Source organism: Pantherophis guttatus, chromosome 3 (genome assembly GCF_059756535.1).
Source record: "Pantherophis guttatus breed Tessera chromosome 3, ASM5975653v1, whole genome shotgun sequence".
NCBI lineage: Eukaryota > Metazoa > Chordata > Lepidosauria > Squamata > Colubridae > Pantherophis > Pantherophis guttatus.
In genome coordinates this window covers 24,948,978-24,962,671 of record NC_142065.1, presented here as the reverse complement: position 1 = coordinate 24,962,671, position 13,694 = coordinate 24,948,978, and the positions used below count along the sequence as shown (strand labels likewise).

At 36.2% G+C, this 13,694-nt stretch overlaps 1 protein-coding gene across 3 annotated transcripts in view; it reads left to right on the top strand.

Annotated features, from left to right (window-relative positions):
- NCOA3 (nuclear receptor coactivator 3) overlaps positions 1-10,886 on the top strand; it is a 113,088-nt gene extending 102,202 nt beyond the window's left edge. For all 3 annotated transcript variants that reach the window (XM_087889121.1, XM_034413830.3, XM_034413831.3), the window contains 7 exons: positions 207-378; positions 1,312-1,611; positions 2,523-2,627; positions 3,427-3,652; positions 4,869-5,043; positions 6,380-6,521; positions 7,194-10,886. In XM_087889121.1, coding sequence (XP_087745247.1) covers positions 207-378; positions 1,312-1,611; positions 2,523-2,627; positions 3,427-3,652; positions 4,869-5,043; positions 6,380-6,521; positions 7,194-7,205 — 1,132 coding nt within the window. In that variant the 3' untranslated portion in view covers positions 7,206-10,886. The remainder of the gene's footprint in view (positions 1-206; positions 379-1,311; positions 1,612-2,522; positions 2,628-3,426; positions 3,653-4,868; positions 5,044-6,379; positions 6,522-7,193) is intronic.
- The last annotated feature ends 2,808 nt before the right edge of the window (positions 10,887-13,694 follow it).

Here is a 13,694-nt window from a genome sequence, read left to right as displayed (position 1 = left end):
ATAATACTTATATTTGAATCAATGGGTTGGTTTAGAGAGACCTTTTTTTCAGATTCAGGATGACAAATTCTTGTATGTTGGTACCAGTGTCTTTACTCTCTTCATCTTAGATTTTTCCCAAGGACTTTTCCGAATTAATTTTAGCAGAGAAGTTCTTGCTTTCAGTATATAAGATCCTGCTCATTTTCAACATTTGTCTTTCCTAGGCAGTTGGTTAGAAATTCCTTGGATGACCTGTTATATAATACTCCAAATGTAGATGGGCAAAGTGATGAAAGAGCTCTACTAGATCAACTGCATGCATTGTTGAGCAATACTGATGTTACCAGCCTTGAAGAAATTGATAGAGCCTTAGGAATTCCTGATCTTGTAAACCAAGTAAGTAAATGATCCTCTTAAACTCTTATTTTTCGGCTAGATGAATATACTGTAAACCATAAGGATGCTACTGAATCAGTTCTAGTACAGTTCTTTTTCTGCACTATTATACTGTAGATACTTACAGATTGTTCTATGAGAATTGATTTGAGATTGTATACACCTGTTACACCTCACCTTCTCCCCAAACAGAGCACAGTTCAAGTTCAGTTTATTGTTGCTCAGTGGGAATTTTTTTTCAGTTCTAAGTATACATTAAAAGGAGACGATTAATTAAGCTATTGATAACAATTGATACAAAATACTGCACAAGATACTGTAGTACCACAATTAGAACCTGGAAAATCATAATGAGAAAAATATTCCATTTAATAATTTAAGACAAATTCTTTCATCTAAAATTATTTTGCTCCTAGTACTTGCTCCAATGCTCCATTATTTATTATACATAATTGTAATTAGGTATGCACATACTTTTTCTATATTAGCAAATGTGATGCTATACCATTTTACTAATTACTGATCTAAATGAATGATGGCAGATTGCCAGGTGATTACAAATACTGTTAATATAATTTTGAATGGAAGGAGTCGGTGGAGCTAAGGAATGAGATTTCTAAATTATGTTAGAAGATTATCTAATGATTTTCATAGAAGTGCCAGAAGAGATGGCAAGTTATGCCCTTCCTCCAATAGCCATTATCTCCAGGTATATATCTATATCTATATCTATATCTATATCTATATCTATATCTATATCTATATCTATATCTATATCTATCTTTCCCTCCCTCCCTCCCTCTCCATCTCCCTTCTCTCCCTCCCCCACCCTCATACACACACACACACACAGTAAAATTGTTCACCATGTGTCTATTAAAATATGTAATATATTATTGCAGAGAATGAACTAAGTTCCCTATTCTTTTGAAGGGACAAGCTTTGGAATCCAAACATGAAGCATTTCATGGCCAAGATTCTGCAGTCATGATTGACCAGAAGCCTCCAATATATGGACAACCTTACCATGGGCCAGGAGCAGGAATGCCTGGTGGTTTTAGTAGCAGCATTCAGGGCCAACAGGCAGCCTTTAATTCGATGATGAATCAGATGAATCAGCAGAACAATTTTCCAATGCAAGCCATGCATCCCAGAGCAAATGTTATGAGACCACGAACCAATGCACCAAAGCAGCTCCGTATGCAACTCCAGCAGAGGCTTCAAGGACAGCAGGTAATATGTCCTGAAAAAGCAGGATTGTGCCAAAATGTAACATCTGTTTTTCCTCCCTCCTATTGGAAGGTTTAATACCCATTGTAATGATTCAATCTTTTTATTTTATTTTATTTTTTATTTATTTATTTTTTATTTTGATTTATATGCTGCCCTTCTCCGGAGACTCTGGGCGGCTTACAATGCGTTAAGCAATAGCCTTCATACTTTTGTATATTTTATACAAAGTCAGCTTATTGCCCCCATAAACCGGGTCCTCATTTTACCTACTTTAGAAAGGATGGAAGGCTGAGTCAACCTTGAGCCTGGTGAGAATTGAACTCGCAGTAATTGCAGGCAGCTGGAAGCTAAATACTACCTTTAACAGTAGCATTAGTCTGCTAATCTTCATTGCTGTACTAATCTGCTTGATTGTTTGTCTGGTGTATTCCTTGCGTATCTGACTGCTGGAGATCAGGATGTTGGTTACTGGAAAGGATTGTCAAAATCAACAAGAAAAAACTAAGAAAAACAAAAAAACAGGCCTTCCAGCAGCCAACTTTCAGATAGCAGGAATTAACACTAGACAAACAATCTAGTAGTAAGCAATACCCTAATCTAACGAGAAAACCACACCCCCACTTAATACTGGCAGGGCAAGCTACTATATATAAGCAGAGAGCAAACCCCCATTCACTAACAGAGGGTTTGGCAACCAGTTGTAAGTGCAAATGAGGTTGCCAAGAGGCAAGATCACAATCATTAGTCCATGCAGGCACTGCAGTGGCAATTTTGAGCACCGGTGATAAGTTGTTTCATTTAGCACCAACATAATTTTGGTTGCTGAACAAAATCGATTGTAATTTGAAGACTACATGTGTGATACATTTTTATATAGTTCTTTTACAATATATTGCTTCCTTTTTCTTAAGTTTTTGAATCAGGCTCGTCAAACACTTGATATGAAAATGGAAAATACCAATCCTGGTGGTGCATCGGTGATGAGACCTGTTCTACCTCCCCAGATGGGATCACAAGTGAGTCATTAAGGCCATTATCTTGGCCAACATGTGTTAGAAATAAGACTGTGCAAGGGTGTCCCCCTTCCTGCTTTACTTAGATTTTTGTTCCTCTCCATTCTCATATTTTGTATTTGGACATTGGTATTTTTACTCTATCAGGTGTTGAAGTTTTAAATAAAAAGTTAAATGTTCTTCAGGTTGACCCTGAATCCTAGTACTTACATAGGCATATTTAGTTTTTAGTTTTTACCTTGTTTCCCCGAAAATAAGACATCCCCTGATAATAAGCCCAATCAGGCTTTTGAGTGCATGCGCTAAAATAAGCCTCCCCCAAAAATAAGCCTTTCCTGAAAATATTTAAACGGAGAGCTGGAAATCAGGTAAGACAGCAAGAGGAGCCCCAAAATAATAAGTCCTCCCCGAAGATAAGGCCAAGCGCTTATTTCAGAGTTCAAAAAAATATAAGACAGGGTCTTATTTTCGGGGAAACACAATAGTTTATAACAACACAGAAGTGGGACACTGCTCCAAGATGGTTGGATTTGTCAGTCAAGGCTCCAGCCCTGTTCAGAGGTTGGGCTAACCTAATACTGCTCTCTTCTGCATGGATTGTGTGATTTTGACTGCATATATAGAGCAGACAGACAATGAGTTGGAAATATTGTATACTAGATCATGATATGTGTTTTCACTGTAGAATTAATGTACATCTTCCATCGGAGTCTTAATTTATTAAATAAGTATTATGACAACACATTTAAGTATTTTTATGGTGAATGGCTTATTCCCTGTCCTCTTGTTTTGGTGTTAACAGCAAGGCTTCCTTAATGCTCAGATGGTGGCACAACGCAACAGGGAGTTAATAAGTCATCATCTCAGACAACAAAGAATGGCCATGATGATGCAGCAGCAACAGCAACAACCTCCAGCCTTCAGTCCTCCCCCGAATGTGACAGCCTCAGGAAACATCGATGGTGCTGTTACAGGTTCTCTGATGGCTCCTGTCCCACCCCAACAATTTCCGTACTCTTCAAATTATGGTATTCATTTCACTGTTTCAGCTTTCTTCCTCTTTCTTCTGGACCTAAATGTTAGCATAAATGAAGTACCTGTGATCCTAAGGACGAAGGCTTAATATAAATAAATATAAGCAGGAAGGAGATTGGTAATTTTCAAATGATCTAAAATAGAATTGTCAGAGACAGGTTTAAGATTAGATGGCATTTATCATTACATTTAATTCACTTTGCAATTATGTTGATTGCAGCGCTTTGATTTCAGTTACTGCTCATTTCTTTCTTAATTGCTCAAAATGTTTCTCTTCTGCCAGTGAAATAGTTCAAGAGCAAAGACGTATCTTAAATTTATTGCTTTGGTTTCCTACATTCAAATTATTTCTCCTTCGTTGGAACAATTTAAATTTTTCAGAATGAGTTCAAATTAGTCGGATCACATTGATTGATTGATTGATTGATTATTACCATCAAGTCATTTCTGACTTCTAGCAACCACAAAGATATACTAGGTGAATATATGTTCTATGTTGATATCTATATGCAATATGCGAAATTGAAGAAAGTACATCAGTTTGGTTTATATCAAAATCCATTAGAGAAGAGGGAGTCATGACCTTTTAACACTGACATAGAACTAAAGATGCCGTTCTCTTGAGTACTATGGCTCTTCAAAATAATGCTTTCTTCTACTATACTACTAGGTATTTTATTTAGTGAGGATTTGACTAAATCAGATGAAGAGAAATTTTGAAAACCATTTTCTGTAAGTTTGCAAAGGGCAAAACTTTCAAAATGCATGTTGTTGCAAATCTTTTACATAATGCATTGTGGATTAGATACAGCCCTGATTTAGCAATAGCACAATGAGCAACCATACATACATACATACATACATACATACATACATACATACATACATACCTGTAGGAGAACAATGTCTGCAGTTCAATAGCTAGTTTTATATGATCAAAGATTTGTTAAAAATGAGTGAAACTTATATAAATATAAGTTTATAATATATATATATTTATATATATAATATAAATATTTATAATATGAATATAAATATAAGGACAAATATAGGAAATCCTTTCTAGGGTCCCATCTCGTGAACTATATGCTGAACTAATTATTACCAGAGATCAGTGTTGATAAGGACATCATAAAGAATTCCTGTCTTAAACAAAAGTTTATTGAATTAGAAATAATGACCAAAATGTTACCTTATGTCCTTTTCAAGGAATGAGCCAGCAACCTGATCCTGCCTTTAGCAGGGTATCAAGTCCTCCTAATGCCATGATGGCTCAAAGAGTTGGACCCTCGCAAAATTCAATATTGCCACATCCCCAGGCTTCACCAATGTATCCAACGCCAGAGATGAAGGGATGGCCTTCAGGAAACATTGCCAGGAGCAGGTGAGAGAAAAATCTTGGCATTTTCAGAATGACAATGACAGCACCAATGCAGGTTTTCGATAACAGGGAAAATAATAGGACGAAGCCTTTCTCTTGCCTCTTTTTCTACTTTTGCTTCAGATTTTAGCTTAACTGCAGCTTGATGTATCAAACTGTCAGCAGATCCTTAAAACTACAAACAGCTTTTAAAAAATTGCAAACGGTCTGAAAAACGTGATCCAATTGCTCAACCCATTCATTTCCTTGGATATACTACTCTCCTGCATGGTAGAGAGGCTATATAGACCATGTGGTCAATTTAATGTAACAGGCGCTATGGCAAAGGAGAGCATTGTTTGTAAGGGAGAAATTCAGATTACAGGTCAAATTAAGAACTTCTGTGACCTTTGCTCTTCAAATAGTCATTTATTTTATTCTACTGGTTCCACCAGTGATTAATTACTATACAAACTGTTTGCAGAAGGCAGTTAGCGTTGATACTTTCGATTTTTGATATTTTTAATGCCAATGTATGACCAACCATTTTTTTTTTATCTTAACCCAATAACATGTTAGGTCTTAACCCGAACATGTTATTCTGTTAGATATAAATTAGGTTATTCCCATTTATATTTAATAGGTAAAGTGTTGTGTTCAGATAAAAGTTAAAGTACTCGATTTTAAAGATGTAGAACTTTAATATTGCAGACCTTAGATCAGTGGTGAAATGTAAAATTTGTTACTATTGGTTCTGTGGGCGTAGCTTGGTGGGGGGGTAATGTGACTGGGTGGACGTGGCCAACTTTTTTTTTTTTACTTTTAAAAGTATTTTTACTACAACCTTAAGAGGTTGCAGAAAAAAATGCTTTTAAAAGCCTCTGATGATCCCAGCTGAGCTGCGCAATCATCAGAGGCTTTTTAAAAAAACTTTTAAAAGCATTTTTTTCGGCCAAAGAGGTTGTAGAAAAAATGCTTTTAAAAGTTAAAAAAAAAAAAAAACCTCTGATGATCGCACGGCTCAGCTGGGATGGGGGGGGCAGGGATTTTTGGTCCCGGTTCTCCGAACCATTTGCCGCCATCGCTACCGGATCGGGCGATCTGGTCTAAACTGGGAGCATTTCACCCCTGCCTTAGATATCTTAAGAAGTATAAGAAAAAAAGAAATGAAAATTAACCAGAGACCATTGCTATGCATCATGTTATACTTGCTCACCTTGAATGACGTTTGCCATTTTGAAAGCCACTTCAATATTGATGGTATTCATCTCCTATTATCTTGTGAAATTGTAGTTACTGTATATTCAATAATTTATCTTCTTCTTCTTCTTCTTTTTTTTGCTATTCTTTTGTCCCATAGTTCTTTTCCACAGCAGCAGTTCAGCCACCCAGGGAATCCTGCAAGTTACAATATGATGCATATGAACAGTGGTGGAAGCCACATGGCCCAAATGAATATCACTTCTATGCCTATGTCAGGAATGCCCATGGGCCCTGATCAGGTAAGTGGCATTCCATTTCTAGAGATCACCAGCCAGGATCAGTTCCTTTAAATACTTTAAGGTAGAAATCTGTGGAGATTCTCATGGTTATCCCAGAGGTGCTTTTTCCAAAAAGCAACTGGACTTACTTGGTTTTTCTCCTTTGGAAACATTTCGCTTGTCATCCAAGAAGCTTCTTCCGTTCAGAACGGAAGAAGCTTCTGGGATAAGAAGCAAAACATTTTCAAAGGAAAAAAGCCACGAAAGTCCCATTGCCTTTTGAAAAAAGTACCTTTGGGACTACTTTTAAAGTAGATATTCTCAATATTTTCAAGTCTGATTCATAAATGAGTGTGCTTGGTTTTTTTCTTGTATATTTCCTTTTTTCTCACAAATTTTCAATTCTATATTATTCCAATAGATTGTCATTAGCTTTCTGCAAGATGAAGAATTTGTAATGGGAAAATAACTACCCATTATCATTCCAGGATCATAACTCTGGGATCCTGTTCTTGGGAATATAGGAGTGCAAATGTAACTGACATCTTTCTACCAAAATTCATTCCATAGTGTTCAAAGCACTAATTGCCAATTAATTTATGTTTATATACTTAATCTCTAGAATTGCAATATTACTTTCACTATATTCTACTGTTTGTTTCTCTTATATTTTTCTATTGTTCTTTTCTGCAGAAATACTGCTGACATATCCTGCCAGGATCCCCTAACAGGCTGATGCCATAGAAGTTGGTGAACTATATTACAGAAAACGCACGAGTGTCATGTCAAACATGTAGCCTTATGGGGGGGGGGGACCACTCCCTTTCCATGAAGATCTCCTAAGTGACTTTATAAGTTATGAAGTTTGGATGTGATCGATAGAATCAAAATGTCACTGTATAATGTTATAAAAGGGTCAACTATTACTTTGGCATTCTACAATTGGAACATGGCAACAACTTTTGAGTAGGTGTAATGGGAAGATAGTTTGTAGACTAATTCTGTTTACGGTAGCTATTCAAAGCCCATAACCACAGGCAGACCAAAGTGCCTGAAGAAATCTTAGTAATAATCTTGAATTACATAATAAGAGCCTCTGACAGAATGTAGTTCTTGGCCTTGATGTAATCATGAAACAAAGCGTTCAACCGTCATGCTGCTGTTAAAGTTGCTTCCATATGTTGGAATTTAGATGTGCATATTTCAGCTCATGCCCGTCATAGAATCCAAATCATGTTTTTGATGCCAAAAGGTTTCAGGGAGATAGGTATAATTATGACAGAGATCTCCACCCTGATGTGCAGGTGTGTGCACTTTACAAAATGGTATATGGAAATGCAATATGGTTAAGAATGATTAGATGGACCTCTCCCTTGTTAAGATCATTCTAAATTGCTGTTACATACTGTGTTTCTAATCATGGTAATAAGAAGCAATAATCACAGTTCCTGAACTTCACATAAAACTCAAAAAAGACATTGGAGTTGGAAACAAAACTGTTTGTGAATATGTTTTGTAAATATCTTAAGATGTTGTACGATAAATATATGACTTTTGTAGGTCACTAACTCATTTTTGCAGAGTTTGTGAAGCTATTTAACAAAAGATAATTTCTGTAAACTCAATTTAGTTAGAGTCGTCCAAATAGGATTTTTTATTATTATTATTTAAATGGTTTTGGAGCTGGGTAATTGTAGCCCTTGTTGTCTCTTGGTTTCTGACAATTTATTTAGAAAAATATGTATTGGCTTTTAAAGATATTTTGGGCATATTTTAGTGGTCTTAAATTTTTCTCTATACCTTAAGTGTGCACTTTGTTACTTTTTTTAATAGAGAGCAATTTGATGACAAAAAGGCTCATTTTAGCTGTTAACAGTTTGTTGAATTTTTAATATAATCTGCTTTTTCAACAAAAGAGCCTCTGCTCCAGGCCACTTGGCTAACTTTTAAAGAAATTCAGTGTTTCTCAGAACATGTTTTTGTGTGTATTAAATGTCTTCTGTCATCTGGAGGCCAAATCTCTTGTGTAACTTACCCAGAATCTTTTATGAATGGCAATTAATTATATTACACCTTATTGCAATATGGGCAACAAATAAATTTATTTTTATGCATTACCCTTCATATCATTATCTACAATTTAAGGCTAGAAATGCCATAGTTTTTCTTTCCATTTATAGCAAATAAATGAAAGTCTGTGTATTGCCTTTTTCCAGGAAAATAACTGTAGTGATTCAGAATGAACTATTTCAAAAGGTAGATTAAAATGTCTGAAGCAGTGTAGTGTGTAGTTTCATTATTCTTATTACATTTTCAAATTAGTTCTTGAATATGTAAACTGGTGATTTTCATTACAGTATTTGATTTGTATTGGAAATTTATTTTAATTTTTGCAGAAGCTTTGCAATTTTATTCTGAGCGATACACTTACTTTGCTCCCTCTACTCCAAGGCTGCTGTATTTTGAGCACACACTGAATTTATTGCCTTTTTATATAATTCACTCAGTGATTGTATTTCATTTTCTTAAAGTTGTCTTTTAAATATTTGAGTTTTGATCCAGAGTTATGTGTGTTCTGATGTGCATATTTTCCCTGCAAATGACCAGAAGCCTCCTGGCCCTTTTACTTTTTCTGAAGTATCAGTTAATCTGTAAGTTAATGAATTATATTTAATGTTTAAATTGTAATAGCTTTGAGTAATTATTTAAAGCGTAATTTAGATGAAACTCCACATCTCATCACATATTAAAAACCTTAATAGTAAATACTTGAGGAAATATGTTGCACACATTCATATCATAATTTCTGGGCATTCAGGGTGCCTTTTGAGGCTTGTTGTGTTGTGGATCTTATTACAGTAAAAAAAAAAAAAAGCTTTTTAGAAGCCATTTTAAGTGCAAAGTGCGACTTCATGGTAAAAAGCTAAAAAGCAGATGTGTGCAAAACTTTAGGAATTCCAAACTAGTTTCAAGTTTGAAAGGGGGTGTTCTGATATCCTGGGAAGCATTCTGAGTAATATGAAAACTCTTCCTATGAAGTAGGAATGGTTGGTAAAATTTCAACTTTTATAAGGTTTGAGGATTTTGGTAACAGCTGTGAGTTTAGTTGCTTTGTAAAATTTGGTCTCTCATCTGACAGAGTTTCTGTTTCCCCCCTATTTCAATTCTGGTTTCATTATTATTACGTTTTCAAATTAGTTCTTTCTGAATAGGAATATTCCTGAGTATTTCTAAACTCTGGTAGTATTTGTTGTCCACTGATTCTTTCCCCTGTTGCTATTTCTTTGATTCCAGCAATTTCAAGTTTAATTTTATTAAGTAGAAAAACAACCATACATTTCAAAAAGTTCATTTTGAATGGCTACTAAGAAGAACAGTCTTTAAGTACTGTTAATTCAAAGTATCAACTTTCAGCTGCAATTGGGGCTGGAATTTTTGGTCACAAGTCATGATGGTCACAAAACACACCCAAGTTGATTGGACCTGGTTTTATAACAATAGTTAAGGAAACCGCAAAGTTATACATCTGAATCATGCGGTTGTAAAGTGACTCACACAATCATAAAAACAGGTCAGAAACCAGCAACCTGCAGGAAACTGGCAAAAAAGTTGCATGCTGTGGTCACATGACCACAGGATATTGCAGTCAGTCATAAATGTGAGCTGGTTGCTAAGCATCTGAAATGTAGTCATCACTAGCATTGATGATGTTACCTAGGTAGGGTAATGAAATGTCTGCAAGAAAATGACCAAGCTCAGAGAGCACCAAGGACCCCTCATTTCAACCCTGAGCTATAAATATTCCCCTTTAAAAAACACCCTGCGGCAGTATATTTAGTAGCTGTAGTGCTGATTCTACAGCATTTGGATGGTTTATTATCGCAAAAAGATTAGAAGGTACTAATGTCTTTTAAAATTGTCTTTGTAATAAGCCCATTCTCATCCCATCCAATTTGTTTGCTAGGGTGCATCCATTTTTTTCTGTTTATTCTTTGTGTTTGGTTAACCAGTTTAGCTACTTTCTACCTAAACTTTTTTCTTTATGCTTTTACTTTAGTAAAACCTTTTTCAGATGAAACCATTTGAAAGTTACACAAACTAGCATAGACAATTTAGTAGCAGACTGCCATGTGGCAGCAATGTTGAAACCCTTCAAATGAGAGCAATATTTGTTAGCTCAGGAGAAAGGCATGCAGTATTTAAAATTAATTCTGGAATTAGTTTATACTTAAAATGACTCGTACAATTGATCTTTACATCACACAAAGGGCGCTGGCATTTTAAAGAAAGGGTTTAATTTGGGATGTGGTCTTGTTTATATTGTTTTAATTTGTTTTGTTTGAATGTGGATAATAATGCAAATAAAGGTTTCTATTTGAAACTGAACTTTGGTGGCATGATTAAATCTCAAATTGTAAACACAATATACTTTCACTTACATTTTTACTCCTGAATTATATTCTGTCCTGGCAAACTGACTACGCTGAATTTCCAAAATCAGGTGATATATAGAGTTGGGTATAATGCATAAAGGAAACATTTTTCATTCAGAAAAAGCCTGAATATAATTAGATAGTATTTAGTGGCATAATTGCCTGTTACACATTTGATATTAGATGAGAGTTTCAACATAATGGTTCCATAGAATGCTTCCATACATACACCACACTTATAATTATTCCATATCTGTAAAAACAAAACAGCCAGCCCAGATCAAATTCTGTAATTGCCACTTTAAGCTAACATTGGCTATATATAGCTTTTACTCATCTTCAAACTGAAGTTCCTTTTCTCTGTGCAGTTTGACCATAGTCAAAATGATTTAAACTTAGATTGCAGGCCACGTGACAAACTTCAGTGTAAATCGTGATATTTTTGGCATCTCCCACATACTTCTGTGTAAATAAGGGATGTAAATCGAACAAGTTCCTACACAGGTTTTATCTAGCATAAGGTAGGAAATAGATTAAATTTTGTACTGAATCTTTCAACTTAGTAAGGTTTGCAGTGTCACCTATCTTGAAATAGGTGGTGATGTACTCTCTTTAGGAAGCCATCACTTGAGCTAACCATCATAGAATACTATATTCCTGCCACCAATTGTCTTTTTTGAGAAAGTAAGTAGAGAAAGTGGTAGGGTGGCAGCTAAACGGGTTTCTGGGTAACAATTATCTGGATCCCTTATATTCTGGGTTCAGATTTGAAAATGATATGAAAGCTGCATTTCTGAGATTTGGAGGCTATGGCATCTCGCTTTTTCTTACTGGATCACATAGCAGTTTATGATATTAAATTATGATACCCAGTTGGGCCACTTACAAGGACTCGGGATTGGAGACAATGTGTTAGAGATTTTGCTCTTAAATGGATATTTCCAATTGCTGATGGGAGAGAAAAGGTCACTATTTCTATTTTGGGTTTTAAAAATTCAGTCTTTTACTTTCCTCAGTGTGCCATGCATGAAAGCTCTGATATTACAAATTAGTATCCCTTGGAAAGATAATCTGCCAGGTTTGGGTGAGGCACTGGTACTATGCTAATAAGGCTCCAGTCTGTATCTCCATTCATGACTTTACAGGAGTTGTAGAAATTTTGACTTTTGAGAAACTGACCGGCACAGAAGAGGCTCAGAATGAATCCCCCTAAGAGGAGTTCCTGTTTCTGCAAAGGCCATCTGGTACCAGGACAGCTCCATGCTTAGCTATACACAGGGTAGGTCTCCTCTGAAAGAGTGTGTGTACAATTTGGGGGGGGGGGCTCCTCCTGGAATCTCAGTACCATCTCACCAGTGATGGGTTGTCCCCGGTTCGCACCGGTTCTATAGAACCGGTAGTAAAACTGGCGGGAGGCTCTGCCCACTGACCCCGATGTCATCAGAACACTCTGAGCATGCACGCGCGGCCCCATTGCAAACCGGTAGTAAAGGTAAGTAGAATCCACCCTTGCATCTCACCTTGCCAAAGCAACAGGTGCCAGTTGTGGCAGGAGAACCTCCTTCCATTAATTTGCCAGTTGTACTCTTCTCTAGATCTGGATGTGCTAACTATAATTACTTGTGCCCTTGTTATCTCTCAGTAGCATTGTTACAATTCACAACATGAATTTACTCTGCAAGACAACTTGGGAGCTGGAGCAGAATGCCATTGCTTGCTTTGCTCACTGATAAATGATACATGTAACTATTACCAGTGCTGGCTGACTTCTAGGTCTTATTTACTAGTTACCTATGAAGCTCTTTATGGATGAGAGCCATGCTAACTTCATGACTCCAGATGTATACGCCATAATGTTCAGGCTGAGAAAGCATGCTAAGAGTTCTCCTTACTAGGAAATCGAGGCTAGTAGAATGTCTTCCTTTCTCTGGAGTCGCTGGCTACTGAATGGCGCCTCATGAAGAAGTGCCTTTTAGAAGCTCTGGGGAAAACAAGGGTTAGGGTTGCTTCATGACTCTCTATTACTGTGGCTTTATGCCTTTTTCATCGAATTGTGTTGAAAGTTGTGTGCATGTGTGTTACAAAAACAGAGAGGTAGTCCTAGCTCTAAGTGGAGCTAGGAACTTTGCTAAGCAAAGCGGTTGCTAAGTGAGAATTCATGTGATGCATAGCACATCCGAGGCTCTTAGTCTGGATCTTCCTGCATGATTGCAATGCTTTTAATGTGCAGCTCTTGCAATCCCTTTCTTGCCAGTCAATCTTTCTGCAATGGGGGGGGGAACCCCTCACAGGTCAGCCACAAAACAATATATACTGACTGTAATGGTGACCATGTGATTGAGGGACGTTCCCTCAGAAGGTTGTACTAGTCATAAATAGGCCGCAATTTTTTTCAGTACCACTGTAACTCCAATGAATGGTTGGTAGGCAAGCACTATGATTATATAAATAAAATACAAAACAAGTTCTCAATGGTGGAAGATGAAATGTGTAATAGAAAAACAACTGATATGTTCAAGTAATGGAATAAGAGAAATTTCTTTGAGACTGAATCTGGAAACAGTTCAATTTTTTAGAAGTCAGGTCTTACTGGGAAAGGTTCTTTCCCATTCTCTCCCATCCAACAAGTTGTGTTTGTAAACTTTCAGAAATGTATTTCTTCTAATATACAGGTTATATAAATTCATATTTTGGCAACAAACTAGAATTAAGTTGCTTGTATAGTGATCACATAATTATCTTTTTAAAAAAGCTCCAAATA